The following is a 23,896-nucleotide window of genomic DNA, read 5'->3' as shown; positions in this document are numbered from 1 at the left end:
ATTCTCTATAAATGCAGGCAGTATTCCCCCAGCAGACAGACTTTCAAGAAGCTGGAAACTGTCTTGATATTTCTTTGCAACTCTCAACCCGTGATTTTGCCATATTTTACTCACAAAATCCTTATTTTTATTTCAATTTCTCATTTTAGCACTTCACAACAGGGGCACTTTCAGTTCCTCAGAAGGCATACCTTGAATCCTCCAGCATGCATACCTTTAGTCCTCCAGTAGGCATACATTTAGTCCTCCAACAGGCATACCTTCAGTCCTCCAGTAGGCATACTTTGAGTCGTCCAATAGGCATACCTTCAGTCCTCTAGCAGGTATACTTTTAATCCTCTAGCGAGCATACCTTTAACCCGACGACAGGGACACTTCAGTCCACTAACAGAGACACCTTCAAACCTTGTACGGGGACTCCCTCCAAAATCTAGAAAATCACTCTCTATTCTTGCTTTAGCATTCAAATTGCACTCTTAGCATGATTTCTCTCACGAAATTTCTTACTCTATCATGATTTCTCCTCACATTTCATTTCTTACGTCTCCTAAATCCAATAGTAACTTGGGTGTCAGAGTGCTAACGCCTTTTCTGTAGTTCCCCCCTTTAGGATTTGCATTTGCTTTGGCCTAAGCCTTGAACATAATCTATATCAATTGGACCCATGCATTTTTTGAATGCATCATTGGTGCCGTTTGTGGAAACTTGAGTTAAAGACGTGAGTTACCATGGATACCTCCACCAATCCTGCAAGCAAACAAAAGACTATGGAGGCACCTGACAAGCAAACTTTGCAAGTTGTTGTAGGAACCCCCTTGGCACCCGCCAGTAGGGTATCCCCTATCAATGGGGCAGTCCACGCCAGTGGAGCGATGGTCCCAGGATCCTCCAGACCTACTAATCTGCTAATTAGGCCTCCAAACCACAGTCCCTCTTCAGATACCTCCTTGTGGGGCTCCCCCCAGAACTCCTATGGACCATACAATAGATGATCACGATGGCCATACGAGAGCAGATGGCGACACTAATCCCAACCTAAGCAGTAACCCCTTTCGACGTGGATGCCCATAAGGAAGGAAGTCAAATGGTATCCCCTACCCTTGTCTGTTGCAAGAGACTAGGGCCCCCCTTACAAATCCAGCAGGATGTCCCTACTTAGTGGATCGCACGTCTGGAATGCCTGCAAAAAGGCCTCCAAGACGTCCAGTACCAAATCGCGGGAATGCCTTTAGAGAAACAATATGATATCCCCTTCAGTGAGGAGATCATGGCAAACAAACTCCCCCACAACTTGAAGCAGCCCAACCTGTCGGAGTATGACGGAACCACGAATCTGTAGAGCACCTCTCCTATTTTGAAAATACTGCCCTTCTCTACCGTTACACCCCTGGGTCAAATGCGGTGTGTTTGTAACCACCTTCACACGATTGACCTAATAGTGGTTTGATCAATTGCCCTCAGGATCCATCGATCATTCGGAGAATTTCGCTCTCTATTTCTTCATCAATTTGCCAGTAGTAAACAATGTCAAAAAACGATGATAACCTTTTCTCTTTATATCAAATAGAAGGGAAATCATTAAGGGAGTATCTTCAACACTTTATTTAGCTGCCCTAGAGATCCCTACTACAACATCTAATACACTAATTTGTGCTTTTATGCAAGGATTATAAGATGGGAATTTCTTTAACTCTTTAACTAAGAAAACCCCTCGCAATTTTTACAATCTCCTAGCACTAGCTGAATGATACATCAACTTGGAGGAGGCTAGAGAGTACAAAAATTCCGTCCTTGGTGAAAAATGCAAGGAACAAGAGGACAAGGACCTACTCCACCCAAATGTCTTCTAAGAGTAAGCCTTGTCATGAAGCAAGCATCGCCCTAAAAAAAAAAAATCTTAAACCAAGAGGGCATCCCCCTAAGAAGAACAGCCCTGCACCCAAGCAGGCATCCTTCACGGAATAAGCCTCGTCCTTAAGCAGGCATCCCCCTCAACGAATATATCTTTATATACCAGCTTCCCTCAAGGAATATTTATTATTTTATCAAATTTTGGAGATTTATCTTACCACCTACAATATGTTAGAATATATATGCTTGTAAAGATTTCAAGAGGAAGACAACCGTCTCATAAAGAGCCCTATCTTCCACACAGGAAAAGAAGCCCTGTCTTCCAGACAAATACCCTAACCCCTCTCTGGATCGGCACTTTGGTCCTTCTTTGAGGGATTTGTAAGTTCTGTCCCGTGCAGGCACCTAAGCTCTCCTCTACGGAGGCATCTAAGCCCTGCTTCCAGCGGACACCTTATTCTTCCTCCAATGAGGTTCTTATGTTTTGCTCTTAGAAGGGTCCCCTCTCAAACAAACCCTCCTTCGAGGAGGCACAATAACTTCGCTCCGTGTAAGATCTATCCGTAACATATACATGTCTTTGTTATTTATATTCTCTTGCAGAAAAATAAAGCTCTACAACAGAGTAGGCACAAAAAGCACCCATTAAGCCCTCCTCCATGGAGGCACCCTCCTAAAACGTCCTGCTCCATACAGGCGTGGAGTAAGTTCTTCTTATTCTAAGCATGCTTATGCTAGTAAAATTCTTTGCAGGTATTAAAAAAAAAAGAAGGAGAAAGAAAAAGTTCATTCTTCGGACCCCATCTCTAAAGATTTCTATTCTAATAAGTGTTGAAATCTCCACTTATTAGAGTGGGGGACTATTGATGTGCATAAAAATAGGTTGGCCTAAAGAGGCCCAAACGATCCAAAAAAAAAAAGGAAAGAAATGAGAGACCCGTAACATCCTTGGAGGCCCATATCATGAAGACGACCTGCTGAAAAATTAATTACTAGGTTCAGCCTAAGAGGGAAGCCCAGTACACCAGGCTCAGCCCAAGAGGGAAGCCAAGTTCGGCCCAAGAAGGAGGCCTGGTACAAGGCTTAACAGACCTCAACCCTACCTTCCAAGCCAGCCAAGGAAAAAGAGAAGCGCTCTCAAGAAGCTGAACTCCTTGACCTAGAAAGGACACATTGTAGAAGTAGGGGTCCTCATGTAAAAGGAGTCCTCCCTCAACTAAAGACGCGCTACTCAAGTCAAGGAAGAGATAAGATCGTGCCTTATACCCAGATTTTTTCCTTCTTTTTCGTAAATGCAGCTCAGAAACAGAGTCCCTACCAAGAGGGAATCCTTCTCTATAAATACAGGCAGCATCCCTCTAATAGACAGACTTTCAAGAAGCTGGAAACTGTCTTGCTATTTCGCTAAAACTCTCAACTTGTGATTTTGCTATATTTTACTCACGAAATCCTTATTTTTATTTCAGTTTCTCATTTCAACACCCATCAACAGGGACACTTTCAGTTCTCCAGCAGCCATACCTTCAGCCCCACGAGAGGAACACTTTCATCCTGACGACAGGGACACCTTCAGTTCACCAACAGGGATACCTTCAAACCCACTATGGGGACTCCCTCTAGAATTTGGAAAATCACTCTCTATTCTTGCATTAGCATTCTAATTGCACTCTTAGCACTATTTTTCGCACGAAATGACTTACTCTATCACGATTTCTCCTTACATTTCAATTCTTACGAGTATTTTTCTCCTAAATCAAATACTAATTTGGACGTTGGAGTGGTAACGCCTTTTTTGTAGGTCCTCTCTTTAAGATTTGCATTCAATTCGGTCCAAGCTTTGAGCATAGTCCATATCAATTGAACCCGTGCGTTTTTTGAATGCATCATAGCAAAATGCCTCCCTCGGCTCAGCAGTGTACTACACGCGCCCTTCGTGCATCTGGATATATTTTTAACCAACAAAATATTATTTTATTTATATAATAGGGCGCCCCTCACACCACATTCCAGTCAAGAAAGGGAACCTACTTTATCAAATATGGACCAAGGAGGAAGCCCAGTCCAAAGGCCCCCAAAGCTAGCTTGTAGGAAGGAAGGTGCCCTCGAGAGGTTAGACTCTTCAACTTGAAAGGACTCCTCACCCGGTAGGAATCTGCACGAAGAAGGAGTCTCCCTTCACCCAGAGACTTGTTTCTTAAGGAATGGATAAGGGGGAGCATAATCCACGAGATCCTGCTTTTCTTGCTGGGCATGCGGATTCCCCTCAGCAGGACTCCTGTTACAGGAAACTCCTCCTCTATAAATAGGAGAGGTACCCCTCGGCCTCTTCCACATGCCAGAACTCTTCTTGCTGTTGCTCTATTACTCTAATTTCGTGCTATTATATACGGAATTCTCACTTTTATCATAATTTCTCATCATAATTCATTTTTATATTTATCTATTCTTAAATCCGAGACTAACTTAAGTATCAGAGTGTTAACTCTTTATTTTGCAGGTCCTCTTTCTCAAGAGCCTTCATTCAAATAGTTCAAATCCAACCTCAAAGATCCAAGAACTTTGGACCCGTGCTAAAATCGCACGTATTAATATTATTTTTATTTTTATTTACTTAAATTTAAAACATTAATTTAAAATAGATTACATCTACACTGTTGAATTATTAGTTAAATTTGGACCTTAAATTGTTTAAGATCCAACCGTTACCAAATAAGAATATAAATATTATTTTAAATTTTAAATTGAAAAATAAAAAAATAAAAAAAGGCACGTGGGATACCCGAAACGCATTAGGCTGGTATTTTACTGTATTTTAATAACACAGGATAATTAATTGTTATTTTTTTCCACAAGGGGTATATTTTCCATTTCCCTAACACAGACTGAAAAATTGTATTTAACGGTATAATTATATTTCCTAATTATTTTTTAGTGTGTGCTCTCTTAAAAAAGTAATAGTTAGACGATCTTCAGAATGCTAGTTTGTTTGATTGAGCATGGATAAAAATTTTCATACGGACCTAGTATTGATAAAATCTCCAAATTATTGGGAATTCCCCCCCCCCCACCCCCCCAAACCCCAACCAAACATGTCAAATCCATCAACAGAACAGAGAACTTTTTTAAGGTCTGGACGACCTAATCGACCCATTGACCTAAAATCTAGATCCTAAATTTTTTGTTTTCGTTCACTCATCTTTTCAAGTAAATTTCCTACAAATCATTATACTTTTTCTAGTTTAATTTCTAGCATGCATAATACTTATCTCATATTCCCAATGGAGAATATTCATATCACACAATAAACATTTTATTTGATACTAATTGATATAATTATGTGTTGTTTTAAAGTCTAACAATAATATATATGTATCAATGTAATAAAGACATCTATAGTTGATTATATATGAACATCACGATCTTTTTATTTTATACTATTTTGCATATTTTTCTGATGTTACAGTTTGTTTTGCAGTGCTTCTAAAGGTTTCAGTAGAATTTTTAATTTTTATCAACTCGAAAGCTACCTTAAATGAAACTTTATTTTTATATGTAAGTGGACATAAGTCTAAGAACATAACAACTTATCCGCAACCATCTTTATATATACTTCTTTTTAGTTGATTATAAATAATACTGATATGCGATTTTTTATTGTAGTTTACCTAAAATACTCCTAATCGAAACAAATTTTATTGAATGATGAAAATTCTCGAATAACATCTTGCACCTATTTTCCTTTTTCATATTTAGTTGTTGCATACATTCATACTATATGATTAAAATCAATTTGTGATAGATTTGAAATACTCAAAAAAAAAAAAGAAAAAAAAAGAAGTGGAATTGTTTCTTGTCAATGAAGGGCAAATTGCATGCACATAATTGGAAGATTGAAGTAGTACAACACTTTAGAGCATTCTTGACTTGCAATTTGTGTCCCCAACTTGGTTTGACAATCAATCAAATCCCACTATTCTATGCACTTACATACATATATGTTTGTTTGATAAGGTGACTGTCGGTCCACTTTAGCATATATAGTATGCACTTACATGTGTGGTTGACTATGGGGAAATAACATTTTTGTCCAATAATTTAGCGTCTTTTCACTTTTAGTTTTATCGACTATGAAAATATTATTTTTGATCTTGTAACTTCTATAAAGTGGGCTTGTGGTTGATAGAGACTTTACACTTTTGGTCCCATCGATCGCGGGATTCTTACTTTTGATCCTATAACTTTAAAAAAGTAGCATTTTTGGTCCCATAAACTTAATGAGATGTGGCCTTTTTGGTTATGTTTCTAAAGGAAAGGTTCCATAGGACCAATAGTGTAAGTTTTTTAAAATTATAAGATCAAAAGTGAGAATCTCATAACTAATAGGATAAAAAATGTAAAAACTTTAAGTTACGACGAAAAATAATTCTATTTCCCTATTGATGTGATATTTCCCAAAGATAAGTATATGTGCACGCAAGTCGCTATTTTAGTTCGAGCAATTGCACTCTAACATTGGAAAGGTAAATATATTTACACTCACCAAAGTTTACCCTAATTATAAATACATGTTTATTATACTAAAAATAATTACATCACTTGATGTTTGTTCTATCTTAAATGTAACCCATTAGGAGGGTTACAACGCATAATTATAAATGTAATATTCTGAAAGTAGCCCCTCACGTATTTAATTGTAAATTGATGTTTTCGATTTAAAATGTTCTTTGAACCAAATTTTAAGTAAGGTATTCATGTCCACCGCCTACCAAACTAAATTTTAAAGTGAATATTGCCACGAACAAAGAGGCAAAAGGACAATACAGAGGGATGGAGAAAAGAAACAGAATGGGTGTTGGATGTTTTTATCTATTTCGAACATTTTGGTTATTTCACTAAATTTTGTTTAATATATATTTTTTGATTTTTTTCCGGAAAAAGAGCGAGGATATTTAAGTACTTTTGCACTCTTTCGATTCATTAGAAATGTTTTTTAAATAACAAGGGAGGTAATTCACTACAACAAAATAGGGTATCAGAGACGGAACATTCCGTCTCTAGAACTATGATTTCCGTTTGTGAAATGAAATAGGGACCAAAAAATTGTTCCTCGCACTATGTGGCTGAAAGTCCAGTGGCTAAATATTAGCGACGGAAATATTCCGTCTCTAATTGACACCAAACATTTCCGTTGCTAAGTCTGCCGACAAACAAGGATGAAATTTTAGAGTAATCCGTCTCTGATTCTGTCGATAAAGAGAAATACTTTCCGTCTCTAATCCTCGAGTTTTTGTTTATTAACTCCGTCTCTAACTCCCAAACTTTTCCGTCTCTCTTCCTTCTGTAAATCCTTACACATTTCCATCTCCATTCTATCTCTAAACTCCCAAAATTTTCTATCTCTAGTCCGTCTCTAATCTTTGTTGAAAGATTGTTTATTTTCTATACCCAAATTAATATCCTGCTCATTATATCATTATACATATTCAATCAATACCAAAATTTGAATTTTTCAAATTAAAAATTATAAATAATATCAAAATAGATACTCATAATATAACCAATAATAATATAATTGATGTTTGTATCATCAATATATTACCAAATAATATCATTGTCTGCACTGCAAAACTAACAAAAGTAAGTCAAAATACAACCCAAATCAACATAAACTAAGTCATAAACAACCAACAGAAAAAAGAAACTAATAATCTTTCCTGGAATGTTGTTGCTCTTACTGTCCAGACCAACCAACAAATTAATGATTTGTGCATCCTTCATCTTGAAGTAACTTACGAACTAATTCTTGTATGTCTGTCTCTCTCTTTCGAGCCTCTTCCTCCCTCTTTCAAGTTTCTTCAAGCACAGTTTCAAGCAATTTTCTACTTTCTTCTTCTTCTCGTCTTGAAAATTCTTTTGCATCTTTGTAGCATTAGAGCGCATATCCTCCAGAACTTTTGTTAACTTATTAAGCTTCTCCTCAGATGCTCTAAAAGTAGAGCTGACTGAACTTGCACTTGTAGATGACGAGTCACTTACAAATCCATATAAGCGTCCTTTAGAAGGACCTCCAGTTATATCATACCAAGTTGAGAGATCGAATGAAGTCTGGGAAGAAACATCAGTGAAACCCAATTTTGCGAGGTATTCTTCCTGTGCAAGTACATTAGATAAAGGAACATTTATGTAATAAAAGTCTAATAAAATTTCTCAATATATATACCAACCAATATTTAAATATCAATGACAAATTATCCTTACACTAATTCTTTTGGATCTGTTGTCGATGAACTTCCTAATTCTTTTATTTTTTCTATGACATATTTGAAATACCTCGAGAACAGTTACTTTTCTACCAAGTTCTTTTTCCTATAATTTACAAAACAATATTAGTTCACAATATTGCAAGTCTAACATAGATATATTTATAAATTAATTAAATATGCAATTTATCCAACATTAGACAAATAGATAGTTATGGAAATTTATTTCTAACATAACATATCAACCAAGTGGTTTGTGAAGAGAGTTGGACGTGAAGTAAAATACCATATACATATATGTGCAAATTACTAATTTATATGCTTTCTAAATAATAAAACTTAAAAATTAAAATAAAAGAAACAACTGACTAATATCTCATTACATAATTAATGTTATTCTAAAATATTAAATTAAAGATAAATTTATAATATAATTTATTTGATGTTTTTATATATTTAAATTTTTTTAATAAATACTTATTATTTACACACTTTAGCATTAACATAAAAAATATAGACATTAATATATGGTATACATGCTATATTATATATAATACTTTATGCTTATAGTAATATATTTGTAAATGCCTATAAAGATGATAGTAACTTTATATTATATTTAATAAAATACTTTAAAATTTAAAAACTTTTATATTATATATAAATTTTGGTAACACATATTTACATATTTTATATTCATATTTTTTTTTATTTTATGTTTTCAAAATAATATATAACTTTGTCACTAAAAATCTTGCAATTATAATTTTATTAAAAGTTATTTTAGCAATACAAAGAAAAAGCCACCTATTCCTAATTTATTGGGAATATATAGCTAAAAATTATGGTAAATGGGAAAATCGCTAATCTCATACTTATGGGAATGAACTCTGCTAAATACGAATCAATCATATGATAAGTGTAACACACTTGTTGTGTGATTAATGTACAATTTAAAAAAATGACGAATCATACAGCAAGTTTATCACACTTGCTTTCTAATTGGATTGATTCGATCAAATTTGGTCAAAAAAAAATTCGATTATACCGAGCATGTATTTGGAATGAGTTTATAAATGTTCATTCCATTCCTAATTTATTATTTCATACGAATCATACCCTAAATATTTTGAATAAAAATTTATCGATAGGGATTCATTAATTAAAGAAATGGTTATTTATATAAATATATATAACTATATTTTTTTGGGTCATCTTCGTAACCTACATTTTGTCAGTCGAAATGAATTATTTTAAGATTTTAAACCTTAATAAACAGTACCTTTTTCTTTATTTACAAAAATGTCAGATAAATATAATTGATAAAAGACATAATAAAAAAAATGTGGTTATTTAAATTTTGTTAATATTTTTTTATATACATATATCGAGTGTGCTCGACAACACTAATAAAAATATAATTAAAAAAATCGACATGTTTCAAAATTGTCCTTCACATGACAACTTTTGTTGCTTGAAAATAGTACAAAACGACAAATGCCCCAAGTTACCGTAGCTAACAACCCTTTACGAGAGGATCCCATATATGTTGCCCTTTCTTGTCCTAAATCAAAATGGGAACCTCATGAAATAATTGACATCATCTCTCAACCATTATTAATATAGGGTTTTCAGGTTGTTGTTTGGATGATCACAGCAAAGCCATGAGCGGCATCAGTGGACTCTTGTGCCCCCAAAGATTTTCCTCTATTCATGGCACATGAAGGGTTTGCCCTTTTCAGACATAATAAGCCCTTCCTTGTATCAACCCCCGTAGTCCCACAAGATAGAGATCCAACATATATTTTTAATTCTTTATTTCTACGAAAATTTTATAATAGTCTCAAAATTGAAAATATTCGACACAGTTAATTCATAATTAATGATCTCGAATTGAAAAAACTCGACACATTTAATTATCTACTTTACCGGATGTATAAGAGTAAATGTGTTGAGTTTCTTCAGTTTTGAAAATCACGTAAAACATAGGACTAAACGTCTCGAGTTTTCTCAATTTTGAACATCCTTTTTGTTTGTTTTTTTATTTGTTTTCGGGCACACTGAGACCACTAGAAAAAAAGAAAAAACAGGTTAGTAGGGACTGACATTTTCAACAAACTTTATCAGCAACGCCTTTTGTGATGGATTGCAGATTGATAACACTTGTATCTTGACTCTATTGCCAATTCCGTCGAGAAGCTCTTGCGAAAAATAACAAATCCAATCATCATTCGAAAATTGATGGAACTTTGGTATAAAATCACTTGTCCATTGGTATAAAGATTCCCACTTGAAAATTATAGTTGGTATCGAGTTTTACCAATCCTAATTAATTATTTATATTGTATATGTAGATATATATACGTATACACGACTAGATTATTAGTCTAAAATCAAATTAAATTGAATTTAAATTAAAATTTTCAATCATGAACTAGTCCCTATATATACACACACCCTTGGCTTTTTCTTTACAACACACTTTCGAACTTTCCTTGCTACCCTCTTCATGTTTCTCTCTCGACCCCTCTTTTCTCAATGCAAATTTTTCGGTCTTGTCAAGAAAGTTATAGTCCGAATCAGGTTTTGTCGAGTTAGACCTTCATAGTATATGTTTAGATATATAGATTGCTCCTTAAACTCTCCACATGCTACTTACCCCAACCCTTCTTTCTCCCCAACACATATTTCCTCAAGAGTAAACCCTTAAAATTTCCTACAATTCACAAACACCTCATGCAATGACTATTCCTTGCATGATCAAGAACCAATCCTCCATGACTCACCATGCCACCAAACACAAAAAACAACAAGAAGAAACCCTAATCTTTGATGCATCGGTGATCCTACACCAATCCCACATACCCCCGGATTTCATATGGCCCGATGATGAAAAGCCCCAACCCAACCCTTCAGAACTCCACGTCCCGCTCATTGACCTAACTGGCTTCCTCGTTGGTGACCCTGCCGCCTCAGCTAGGGCGGCAAACCTGGTCGGCCAAGCATGCAAGCATCACGGTTTCTTTTTAGTGGTGAACCACGGCGTTGATGCCAGTCTCATAGCAAATGCTCATCGTTATATGGATGATTTCTTCGAGCAGCCACTTGAAAAGAAGCAAAGGGCTCAGAGGAAACTCGGTGAGCATTGTGGTTATGCTAGTAGCTTCACAGGAAGGTTCTCCTCCAAGCTGCCATGGAAAGAAACTCTCTCCTTCGAGTATTCAGAAGAAAAGGGCTCTTCCCACATTGTTGAGGACTACTTCTGCAGGACTCTGGGTGAAGATTTTGCAAACTTAGGGTATGGAACATGTTTTTATGTTGTTTAGTTCTTGAAGTATTTTCTAATAAGAGAAATGATAGATATATGCCGCTAACAAAGATATCCTCGTACTCGTAATAAGATCTAAATAATCGTGAGTTGATAAATATAAAAAGAAAAAAAATCTTTGTCCGAACTTGATTTGACTACTGAATTAATCATACAACAATCCATTGAACATCCTTGTTTTAGTATTACTATACAGCAACCAAAAGCACATGTAATTTTATCTGCCGACTGATTTGAGTTTGGTCAAATTAGGTACGTACAAAGTGAAATGACCAAACTAATAGTACACAATGTTTACTAACTCGGACAATGCTTTCAAATATTCGATCATTTCAATCCATAAATATGTGCAGGAAAGTCTACCAAGACTATTGTAGTGCAATGAGCACACTTTCAACACGAATAATGGAGCTCCTGTCCATGAGCTTGGGTGTGGCTCATACTCATTTCAATGAGTTTTTCAGAGAAAACGAGTCAATAATGAGATTGAACTACTATCCACCATGCCAAAAGCCAGATGAAACCCTAGGCACCGGACCTCATTGTGACCCAACATCAGTCACCATCCTCCACCAGGACAACGTCGGTGGACTCCAGGTGTTTGTCGACAAGGAATGGCAGTCGATACCTCCCAACTTCAATGCCTTTGTTGTCAACATAGGTGATACATTCATGGTAAGTTGAATAGATGTATATATCACTAGCTATAACCAATGATGATAAACCAACTATTAAGGGTTTTCTTTTCTTGAAATTAACTTTTGTCATGCATGCTTTCTTGGCTAATTTAGGCACTCTCAAATGGGAGGTACAAGAGTTGTTTGCACAGGGCAGTGGTGAACAGCAGGTGTCCTAGGAAATCACTTGCTTTCTTTCTTTGTCCGAGAAAGGACAAAGTGGTGAGCCCACCACATGAATTGGTGGATTCCAATCACCCAAGATTATGTCCAGACTTCACATGGCCAACCCTTCTTGAGTTCACACAAAAACATTACAGGGCTGACATGAACACCCTCCAAACCTTCTCCCATTGGCTGCAGAAGAAACAAAAACAAACATCCCATTTAGGTCTTGTAATTCATTCATAAGTACTCCCACGTTGTCTTAGTTCCATGAATTCTGGCCCACATCGAGTCTGGTCAAATCTCATCCCATCAACAAGAATTTCATGTAAAAATGTATGTATAAATTTGAAGAGACGACGACAGTGTTTCGTTTAGACAAATATAATTAAGGGTGAATGGAATAATAAGTTAATAGTTGTAAGGGGCAACTATATATGTATTTCTGTAACCATATATGTATGAATGATTTGTCAATGTCTTTAATTATCACATTCTAACATATCTTCACCTCTCTCTTTGTCTTCCTATAATTAGTGCACAACAACAAATATGGTATCCAATGTAGACGCCTACCATTGAAAGGGACTACTATAACTTATTATTGATTTATTATAGGTTAAATAAATTTTTTTACCACCAAACTACTCTATACGTACATCTTCACATGTTAATACATACGAGCGTATGTTTTCACCCTTACAGTACAAGAAAATAATTTAATAGATATTAAAATTTGATACTAAATTTATTTTAGATCGATCCATCATGACGCATAAGACCCAAATTTCATATGAGTCTATTGTTTGTTTATTATCTTGAGCTATATAAAGCCTAAGTTTATATGGATCTTAATTAATTTAGAACCCAATTATTAGTTTAACTTTCAATTAATATTTTATTCTAAAATTATGACTTTGACAAGAATGTGTTTCAAATCATTTAATGTGATCACTTAAAACTTATTTTATGAAGGCTTCAAACCAATCATGAAAAAGATAATTCAATTTTGTGTAAACGCAAACCGACCTTAGCTCAGTTGGTAGAGCGGAGGACTGTAGTGTGAATCATAGCTATCCTTAGGTCGCTGGTTCGAATCCGGCAGGTCGGACAATTTATCCTTTTGTCTTCCAATTTTCACTTCTATATTACTTTTAAGTTTTTATATATAGGACACTCAGCTCAGGTATGTCTGTATAATTAATATAACCTAAAAACTGTTTATCAATATAATAATCAAATAATTAATATATGCGGGTTCCTATTGTTACTTCTCATAAATATTATTTTGACACCCCCTCTACCTTTTGGTTATAAACATTTAGTAATAAAAAAATTTAATCTTTTAATTTTAAAAATTTATGTCTTTTATACTTTATAATTTTTTAATTTAACTATTTCATTAATTTATTAACTAAATAATTTAATATTTTAATTTTAAGAGGGGTAAATTACATACAGATTCAATAAGAAGATTAATAAAATAATTTTAGATTTAGTAAAAATAATATAAAAATATATGAGGTGATATTTTTTATTCCCATAAATATTACTTTGACCACCCTTCTATCTTTTCGTAAAAATTTACATACAAATAAAAATAAAAAATTAAACAAATATAATTTGTGCGAGTGTTATAACCTGATTTTCATTTAGTATTTCAATTAAGATGTGAAATATTATATAATGATTCAGTAAAAATACATGGGGTCATATTATATATTGGGTCAGCATGTACATCATGGGAAACCATCCTAAATTAAGTAATTTAATCGTTAGACACATCTCAAAATCAACATATAACCCTATAAATATAGACCTGCTTTGATATCACCCAAATGTGGCTCCTCCTCCATAATCACATTTAATTACCCTAACAAACTCATATTTATCTCGATAAGATAACTAATAAAGTCAACATTTGACAAACACCTCAAGCTCATTACATACTTCATCAGAGTTTCTAACTATTATAAAGTATCGCAATTTAATATTCTTGTCTCCATATAACTACAGCTCCCGACTTAGGATGACACTGCTGACCCACCTATAAAGTTGGCAACTGACTTACGATCTAACTAGATGAATTACTGTTTTCTATCTCCTGAAAAAAATAGATAGTAAATTTATTAGTTGTTACCTCAGTAAGTATTAGCTAATTAGCCTATATATACACATATAGGCACGTATAATATAAATTCAATTTCATTCCATGACCACAATCAATAAGTATTCTTTTTATAATCACAAAGTTGCAATTTCAATAATACCAATCAATTGATGCTTATCACACCATTTCATGAATTACGAAGTAATAATGCCAATAATCAAGCGAAACTAATATTAGAATCAAACACCATCCACAACATGATTTATACATAATTGAAGTTTAGTTTTATTAATTATTAATTATTTTTTTTGGGTCCTGCTTAGCCTAACTTGATCGTATTCAATAGTTCTGTCGGCTCTAATCCTCTCAATCAATAATACCATGTAACTTCCAGCACAGGATACCCATCGTATGTGATATCTCCACACTGGCCAAGTGTGTAGCAATCCCAGCACAGGACATCACACTGAACTTGGTACCTCTACACCACACCAGTGTGTAGCCGTCAGCATAGGATATCCCGCTTTGCTCGAGATATCCTTGTACCATTCGCGCTACGGTACCTAGCTGTATATTCATCTTTCTCATATCACATATATATCATCATGAGCACACAGCTCGTCATCAATCACGTCATGTCATTGTAAACCATTGAATATGCCCCACATTAGGTAAGTCGTTTTCTCATCTTAATAAATCATTCACATTTTGTCAACTCCATTCGACACTCATCTCAATGTGTCATCCGTACATTAACAACTTTATAATTTAACTCCACTCAATCATCAAATAGCAACGTGTCACAATCTCGTGTCCTATAATGAACTGTAAAATGTATAAATCGATAATTTTGTAGTTTCTTCATAAAACAATAGATCATATTTGTATTTTAACTAATCATTAAATATCTCCCTCTACAAAATCCATATCTTTATTCCATTTTCTTCTATATAAAGTAGAGACGAGTATGTTTCCATCAATATATATCTTGATATATTAAAATCAGTGCTTATATTTTTAAAAATTATCCTTACCGCCCCTAAATCTGTAATCTTCACAGTATGAGCATTGCTCCCTAATTAAATCATAACTTTAATTATAACAACTAACTTTCAAAATTGATTTAGTATAATAAACTAGACATAATAAGCCTTCCAATGGTGTATGATTTGTATTTTAAATCATAGGAGTTAATTTTATTAAAATCTCTCTTTTTCATCTACTTGATTTTCCTTGATAGAATCTCTGTCACAACTTATATATTTTCTCAGACAAAAATACAATTGATACAAGTTCCATTAATACATAACATATATTACCAATTCGGATTGGGATTCTAGGGCGTCAGGGTCTTAAAGCATGCGATGGGGAAAGGGAGAGATTTTAGGGGGCGGGTATGCGAGGACAAGGTTTCAAGGGTCTCGAGTTGCACGATCATGATGGAAACCGGGATTTCAGGGGCTGGGCAACATTGGGGTTTAGGAGTTCAAGGGGTGGGGATGGCGAGGCAGCCAACAAGATGCGTTTTCAAAGGGCTTGGGGTAGCAGGGCTATAGGTCGGGTTGTGAATGGACGGGATGTAGGTGTGGATTTTATAATTTTTTTAAAATTACTTTTATTTTATATAATTTATGTGTTTTAGTCTAATATTTTTTTAAGGGATATTTGTCTAAATTTTGCATTTGAATAGGGAGTATAGTTGTACTTACAACTATATTATTTTGGGGTGTAACTGTAGTTTTGTAAAAGAAAAGAGTGGGTATATTTTGGCCTAATTTTAGAGGTGTCAATATTATCTACCCATACAATTTTATAGTATTCTTTTTTAATTTGTACACGCATTGTGTGTGCGTGGACTGCTGCTAATTTTAAAATAAAAAGTGTAACAATATTTGAAGTGGAGATTATCTTCTTATTCTTCTCTCCAAATTTCAATTCAAGGAGTTAAAACTTATTTTCGGATGTAAATGCGTACTATCCTCTGATTTTGTGGAGCAGGCGATGTCAATTTGAAATATATCATTAAAACTTGAAAGATTTGATGTCAAGAAAAACGTGGAACTTTCGCAATTTCAAAGCTTCATCATGGTAGAGACTTTAGACTTGAATTTTTTTTATTCATTGTATGGATCATCAGTTAATGGATTGTACTTAAACATATTTTTGCCCAATTATCTAATACAAAATTTAAAGAAAAAAAGACTTTATCTTAGATCGATCCATCATGACACATAAAACCCACATTTCTTATGCGCGTATTGATAATTTATTATGCTGAGTATATGTTAAACCAAATTTTTTATAGACCTTAATTTGAAATTTAATTATTTATTAATTTATTTTTACTTTTAATTAGTATTCTATACTAAAATTTTGATGTTGACAATGAATTAAAAATTTATTTAATATATAATCATTTAAAATTTATTTTATGAATGCTTAATGGCAATCATTTTACCAGTCAAGCCGGAGGATCTTACGTCTTTTAATAATATGAGTAAGGGTAAACGCAAACCGACCTTAGCTCAGTTGGTAGAGCGGAGGACTGTAGTGTGAATCATAGCTATCCTTAGGTCGCTGGTTCGAATCCGGCAGGTCGGACAATTTGCAAATTTATCCCTTTTTTTTTATTTTTTTATTTTTGGGTTCAATTACACTTTATTAATTTCATATTTTTTTACTTATTATCTCAAATCAATATTATTTTATATACTCGCAAAAATCGCATGTAATAATAATATATATATATATGATATAACAACACTTTATTAATTTCATATTTTTTTACTTATTATCTCAAATCAATATTATTTTATATACTCGCAATGTAATAATATATATATATATATATATATGATATAACAACTCGCAATTACATGATAATTGAAGTATGGGGTATTTCAAATGTACAAAGTAATTGTATCATATGCCACAAATTATAATATTTTTTTGTTAAATAAAATAGGGTAAATTACAATTATCTACCCTTAGATTTTGTATAATTATAGATACTTTTTTATTGTTTGAAAAATTATTAATTATATCTCTGTGATTTTAATAACCGTCTAATAATTAGCCCGTTTCATTAGTCTCTATTAGGGGTTTTATCAATGTTTTGTGTGAACCGATCGAAATGTCCTTATGGATTTATCTGTAAAAACTTTTGATTTTTTTATTAAGTAAATGGATAATTTTTTTATACTTTTCAAATTTTTTTATCCAGTTAGTTTGATATTTTTTAAAATAAAAAATACAGTAAGGGCATAGTTGACGCTTTCATACCTTCATCGAAAAATTACATAATTTCATCAAATATCAGGAGGTATTTATAATTTTTCAAACAATGAGGGAATATTATAATTATATCAAAGTTCAAGAGAAATCGTTGTAATTTACCCAATAAAAAAATAAAGCATTATTAATATTTGTTATTTAGTGTCGTTTCATAATGCTTTATCCTTTTCCTGTGCTTAAAGAATAAAAAGTATAAGCCCTTTCTCCATCATTTTCCTATCTAGGAATACGAGCGCGTCATAGTTTTATGCCCTGCCTTGAGGAAGAGGGACCTACCTATCCCCTATCTGTCAAAAAGAAAGACAAGGTCTTAGCCTCAACAAGATCCTCAATCTTTCGAACTACGAGGTTTCCCTTGAAAGATCTTATGTCATGTTGTCCCATCCAAAAAAAGCAAGTAATGTACATTTTAAACAAATACAGGGGCTAATTTTACATATTTACAGGGCAATTATTTATAGTGGCACCATGGACAACTTCATGAAACTCAATGAAGAATAATTTTGTATACCTTAAAGCAAAAAAGGTTTATAGTCATTACGAAGATCACAGACGACCAACAATCCTAGGTAGCCTTGGCAATTTATTGAAATAAGCTACTCTTGCAATAAAAAAGTGGAAAAAAGGAGAAAAGAGAATTGGACGACATTGTTCAGAAAAATACGCGACTCGAATTAAGACCACAAAAAAGAAAAATCTTGGTCGCCATGGAGAAGAGAGAGAATGCTTCTAAAGTTCAAGAATGGAAACTCTTTAGATGGTTAAGAGAAAATGAAGTTCAATTTGTCAGAAAGATACCGATATACCCCCTTTTCATGCATAGGGTTGTTGAGATCATTTATTACAAAAGAAGGGTAAATACAAAATAAGTGAATAAATCAACGAGGACAATCGTGTCCAAAAAATGTAATCAAATTGTGGTTGTGATAAAATTACAACTCAATTCAAATGATAATGTCAATCACATATGAATAGTGTTTTATCACGAGCTTCAACCAAAAGTCACGAGCCGACTCTTCTCCATATAAACGAATCACTCGAGCAGCACACAAATTAAACTCTTACGAGGAAAATAAAAAATGACGCGTTCTACGTTCCACAAATTAATCCAATTATTTTTAACCTCATCATATTGCATCCGATAGCTCTAATTTATAATTTTGTTGACAAACTTAAGTTCTAGAAAAAACAACCTTAATTTCCTCGAAACTCGTGCCATATACATGTTGACACTAGAAATTTAACGCGACTAAATCTTGAAATTAAAATTGAAAACATTATGGCCGCAACGTGGTTAATTTAAAAACTACAGGGCCAGACATACCATCACTCTAATTCTCCTCCTAACTTCATTCTCGATTCCATCTGTTAAAAAGTTGCACTAATTACATTAAGGCTATTACCATCCCACGTAATAATACGAGGGAGGTTTAAAGTATCTATTACACCATAAGAAAAGAAAAAAGAGCTTTTCGAATGTGTCTAAGCTTACATTATTTCATAACATGACGCGATAAACAGATCCTACTTTCTTATGTAGATGTAATATTACTAGGAGGTCTGCGTCATCACAGCGGAAACCATCGTGTTCATGCCGCACATACCGTGCCCTCTGCACAAACGGTAGTATCCATGTTCCCCCCATCGCTTGCCCCACGAGTTCTTGATGATCCAGTACGGCTTGTACCCCAATCGCAGGATGGAGTAGCCTCTAGAGCCGTAGCCCACAAGAAGAACGCCATGGTTGACCCACCGCTTGCCACAAATTAGCGGGCATGAGACGCCACCAATGTATGTTTGCATGAACACAGCGTTGAGCCCGACTGCATCAATTCCAACATATCAAGTCTTCATTCGTTATGCAACGATAACTGCACTTTTATAGCCACGAAGCGCGAAGAAATCAATAGGAGGACAAGAACGGTCATATTAGCGATACCTGCAAGAGGACCATGACGGACTAAATGGGCAGCGATCTGATTCTCGTTTATGGGGATGGTCGTAAAGTTGGCAACTCTGACAGCCACCTTTTCAGGTCTAAATTTACATTCACCTCGTTTTCCGGTATAAGGATACGACTCCTCTTCCTCTATTCCTCCAGCCTCGATCAGGTACTTGTATGCATTCGTCATCAACCCCCCCATGCATCCATCATCGCAAGCTCTCCTCTCCTTTGCATCACACTTCACACATACAAACATAACCAATTGGTTTATATTTTTTGAGGTTTGGCATTGTATTTAACAGCATCACTTAATACAATGCGACTGAAACTAATTCATCACCGCATGATCACAGTCGACAAGCTGTTGCTCGCTAAGATTCAAGAGCTTCCCAGTCGCAATGAAGTTCGCTCCTTCAATCGCTCCGGTGGTGCTAAATGCCCAGCAAGACCCGCACGTGCCCTGGGATTATGGAGTACAAAGAAATCGATCCTCAAATGCAATTTGCATACAACAGTTTAATGAATGTCAGCTTACCGGCTAGCCGAAACAAATTAAACTTCAGCAAGCTGTAATACTCACGTATATATACATAAATTTTCTCTAAATCCAATTTTTACCCCGAAAAATGGTTACTTCAGAAGTAGTTAACACTTGCTCTCAACCACAACTTTTCACGAAAATATGACAATAATAATGTACACAACTTCAATTTTTTTTATTATCATTTACAAACACATACAGGTAAAATTCGAAAGAGAAAAAATTGCAATTTGCATGTGTTAAGGAAATGAGCAATTTACCCCTTTGAAAAATAAAACCACAATTTACCACCTGTGTTATTAGAAATAGAACAGAATACACCCATAGATGCAACGGTGCACTACTCCGTCCCATGTGCATCTAGGCACAATATCAATAAAAATATTATTTTTTATATACATATTTGATTAAATAAATTAATACATATATATTTTACATAAATAATATTTAATATATTAATATTATATAGCTAATTATATAAAAATAATATATATATATATGTATATATCCTTTCTTCATTTTTGTCTAGTCCATGGACCGCCGCCTACCGCCACCATCTCCTTCCGCTTGAGCCGTCGCCGCCCCTTCCGCCTCCCCATTCCCAAGGCCTCGCACTGCCGCCCCGCCACCTCCACCGTGCCCAGGTCCCCCCCCCCCCCCCCCCCACCCCCCTCCCACACCCCCCCCCCCCCAGCCTCCATCACCCTTTCCTCCTTCCCCCTCCTCATCCTCCTGCCAGCCTCTCTCCCTCTATATATACATATATATATAGACAAATAGTTTTTATTATAAAAATTTATATACATTCAACTTTAAATTATATATAATATATAAATTTTATTTATATTTACTTAAGTTTAAACTGTTACTTTAAATTAGATAAAATCTACACTGTTGAGTGTATTGGTCAAATCTGGTACTTAGATTGATTAAGATCCAACGATTATTAAATAAAGATACTGATGTTATTTTAAATTTTAAATTTTAAAAATAAAAAAATAAAAGAAAAAGCATGTGTAACTCACGAAACCCTTTAAGGAGGTAACTTACTCTATTTCTGACAATACAGGGGATAAGTTACTGTTCTATTTTTTCCCAAGGGAGTAAATTGTTCGTTTCCATTAACTCGGGGTAAATTGCATTTACACTAATTCGAAAGTTACTATTATGATCATCTCTTGGGGCTTTCAGGGTTTCTTTAATCAAACAATTCGAAATCAAAATTTTGACAGGCATCAAATACTGAACCAAAAGTTTCATTTTGGTACGCATCAAATACTGAACCAAAAGTTTCATTTTGTTTTGTATAAAGTGTTAATAGAATTTCGATATTCGACTCGGTACTGAAAATGAAAATTTAAAAATATATAACTATGTAAACACCGTAAATACATGCGTAAATACATCACATCATTTCAAGAAATGTTATCACACATTCTTATTGGAAAATAATAATTTATCTAAATCCAAGAAACTTTACTAAATGAATTATAATTTACTGAAATAAATAAATGCACCAAAATAATAATATTAGATGAATATTAAAAAAATACACAAAATTCAAATCACCTGCATCTTGACATCAGTAACAGCACCCTCCTCCCTCCAATCAAAGCTCTCCGGCAAACTCCCCACGTCCAACTCCTCCGCCGCGGCCACTCCATTCTCCCACGGCGCCGCGCCGCCACCGCCTTTCACCCCCATGTACATTCCCTCAAACTCCTCCTCCGAAAGATCGGAGAACTGGGTAACACCATGGACGGCGGTGGGGTCTATGGCCTGGTGCTCAGCGGCCCTGATTAAGTTTTTGGCGAAGATCCCGAGGCGGTGCAGGTACTCCGCCCGTGTAGGGTACTCTTTCTTGAACCGGAGCTCCGCCGCCGTGCCGAGGAGGTGGTGGTTGGCGTGGTAATTTTCTGTAACTTGGAGGATTTTTACGTCATCTTGGGGGCTTTCGTGGAGGGCCAGTGCGCAGGTTAAGAGTGCAAGAACAGACCCAACACCCACTGCGTAGACTAGACCTCCTCCTTTCATTCTAGCTATGGCTGCTTAATCTGTTCGGTCAGGCTGGTTTTGGGTGTGAAGGTATATAGTCGTCATCGATACATGAAAAGGGTTGGCGGTGAATTTTTAGCTTTATTCAATGTTGGCCCTCCAACTCTTATTAATTATATTTTAATCCACTTTACTTGTACATATTCTATATATTTACTTATTTTAATTAAATTAGTACATTAAAATTATTGGTATATCCTTTATTGTAGGCTGTTTGTGATACCATAATATGTTATTAGTTTCACGTTCTCTCATGTTAATCACTTAATTTATTTTTAATAATATATTTATTTTTAATTTTAAAAATTTATATTACATCTATTTAATTATATACATACAAATATTATGTGCTACAGTGACTAATTTAAAACAGAGAAAAGAAAATTGCAGCAACAATTCATAGTAATTAGATAACTAATTTGTCTATTTATCTATACTAATATATATATATATATATATAAAGACTTCCACACTCACAACTGACGGTAAATGACACCGTCCCACTGAGTTTTGTAAAGCTAAAATTACCATTCATTAAGATAACTAATTTATTCAATTTTTTAAATTTTACATTAACTAATAAATTAGTTTTATTTCTTTCTCTCTCTTTTTTTATTTTTTTTTTATCTAGTGTATCGATTTATATATTTTACTCGTATTTATAATATATTTTAAAGTGTGAAAATTTATTTATTATATACATGTAGAAACGACGCACTACAACAGTTAGTCTTAAAAAATATGCATTTTCGAGTTGTACAATTAATTCTAAAATATATCTTTTTGTATACTAGTGATACTTCTTCCTTGCGTGTGTATAATAAATAATTATTTACACTTTAAATATATTATAAATAAAAAAAGATATACAAACCAATATATCACATTAAAAATAAATAAATAAAATAAAACAATAAAATAGGTTAAGGGATATTATCGACACAAATTTTTTTTGTGTGAATGAAATTTCATATTAGTATAAATATATAGATAGTATAGAACTATAAGTAATATAGATGAGAAGAAATTTGAATAAGGGTGGTTGAAAATACATAAATATATTTTTGATAATTTTAAATATTGGTGCCTCAGCGAAGTAATCGTTATTTGTGAGTGGAAATGAGATTTTCTTTTTTATATAATATAGATGAGAATAAAAAAGATTTTATTTGCTTCGTATGATTAACCGTCGTGGCATATCGTCTCTATATACATAGAATAAATAATTTTTTACTTTTTAAATATATTATAAATAATAAAATACAGTAAAAAACCGAAACTAATCATCGACACAATATAAAAATATCATTGTAGTATCAGAAACCATCACTATGTTTGTTTTTATTTCCAAATTATTTTCGAAACAAATCAAAACATACAAAATATTTGTCATCATTCAAAAACACCTAATCATCGACACAACATAAAAATATTATTGTAGTATCAGAAACCATCACTATGTTTGTTTTCATTTCCAAATTATTTTCGAAACAAATCAAAACATACAAAATGTTTGCCATCATTCAAAAATACCTAATCATCGACACAACATAAAAATATTATTGTAGTATCAGAAATCATCACTATGTTTGTTTTCATTTCCAAATTATTTTCGAGATAAATCAAAACATACCAAATGTTTGACATCATTCAAAAACACCTTATTTAGA

General features: G+C 33.9%; 2 protein-coding genes and 2 non-coding genes across 4 annotated transcripts; 3 read left to right on the top strand and 1 right to left on the bottom strand.

Moving 5' to 3' along the window:
• On the top strand, positions 10,607-12,669 carry LOC105174222 (gibberellin 20 oxidase 1-D-like). The gene is made up of 3 exons (XM_011096248.2): positions 10,607-11,409; positions 11,793-12,114; positions 12,231-12,669. Exons 1-3 carry the CDS (start codon positions 10,853-10,855, stop codon positions 12,525-12,527), a joined length of 1,176 nt encoding a protein of 391 aa, XP_011094550.1. The 5' UTR covers positions 10,607-10,852; the 3' UTR covers positions 12,528-12,669.
• TRNAY-GUA lies at positions 13,306-13,392 on the top strand. Its single transcript is given in 2 exon segments — positions 13,306-13,342; positions 13,357-13,392. It is a non-coding gene; the product is annotated as a tRNA-Tyr (tRNA).
• On the top strand, positions 16,906-16,992 carry TRNAY-GUA. The gene is given in 2 exon segments: positions 16,906-16,942; positions 16,957-16,992. It is a non-coding gene; the product is annotated as a tRNA-Tyr (tRNA).
• On the bottom strand, positions 19,021-22,302 carry LOC105174184 (probable cysteine protease RD19D). Its single transcript, XM_011096204.2, has 4 exons — positions 21,741-22,302; positions 19,971-20,090; positions 19,625-19,868; positions 19,021-19,508 (listed from the first exon to the last, which is right to left on the bottom strand). Exons 1-4 carry the CDS (start codon positions 22,203-22,205, stop codon positions 19,237-19,239), a joined length of 1,101 nt encoding a protein of 366 aa, XP_011094506.1. The 5' UTR covers positions 22,206-22,302; the 3' UTR covers positions 19,021-19,236.

This window comes from Sesamum indicum, linkage group LG11, assembly GCF_000512975.1.
Source record: "Sesamum indicum cultivar Zhongzhi No. 13 linkage group LG11, S_indicum_v1.0, whole genome shotgun sequence".
Taxonomy (NCBI): domain Eukaryota; kingdom Viridiplantae; phylum Streptophyta; class Magnoliopsida; order Lamiales; family Pedaliaceae; genus Sesamum; species Sesamum indicum.
The sequence above is the reverse complement of the archived record's forward strand: the minus strand, read 5'-3'. Positions and strand labels throughout refer to the sequence as shown.

Coding starts and splice junctions, on each gene's coding strand:
- LOC105174222 (XM_011096248.2), top strand. CDS start 10,853: ATGACTATTCCTTGCATGATCAAGAACCAATCCTCCATGACTCACCAT. Junction 11,410..11,792: donor GAAGATTTTGCAAACTTAGG/GTATGGAACATG, acceptor AAATATGTGCAG/GAAAGTCTACCAAGACTATT. Junction 12,115..12,230: donor ACATAGGTGATACATTCATG/GTAAGTTGAATA, acceptor TGGCTAATTTAG/GCACTCTCAAATGGGAGGTA.
- LOC105174184 (XM_011096204.2), bottom strand. CDS start 22,205: ATGAAAGGAGGAGGTCTAGTCTACGCAGTGGGTGTTGGGTCTGTTCTT. Junction 20,091..21,740: donor TTACTGATGTCAAGATGCAG/GTGATTTGAATT, acceptor CCATAATCCCAG/GGCACGTGCGGGTCTTGCTG. Junction 19,509..19,624: donor CCGTCATGGTCCTCTTGCAG/GTATCGCTAATA, acceptor GAATTGATGCAG/TCGGGCTCAACGCTGTGTTC.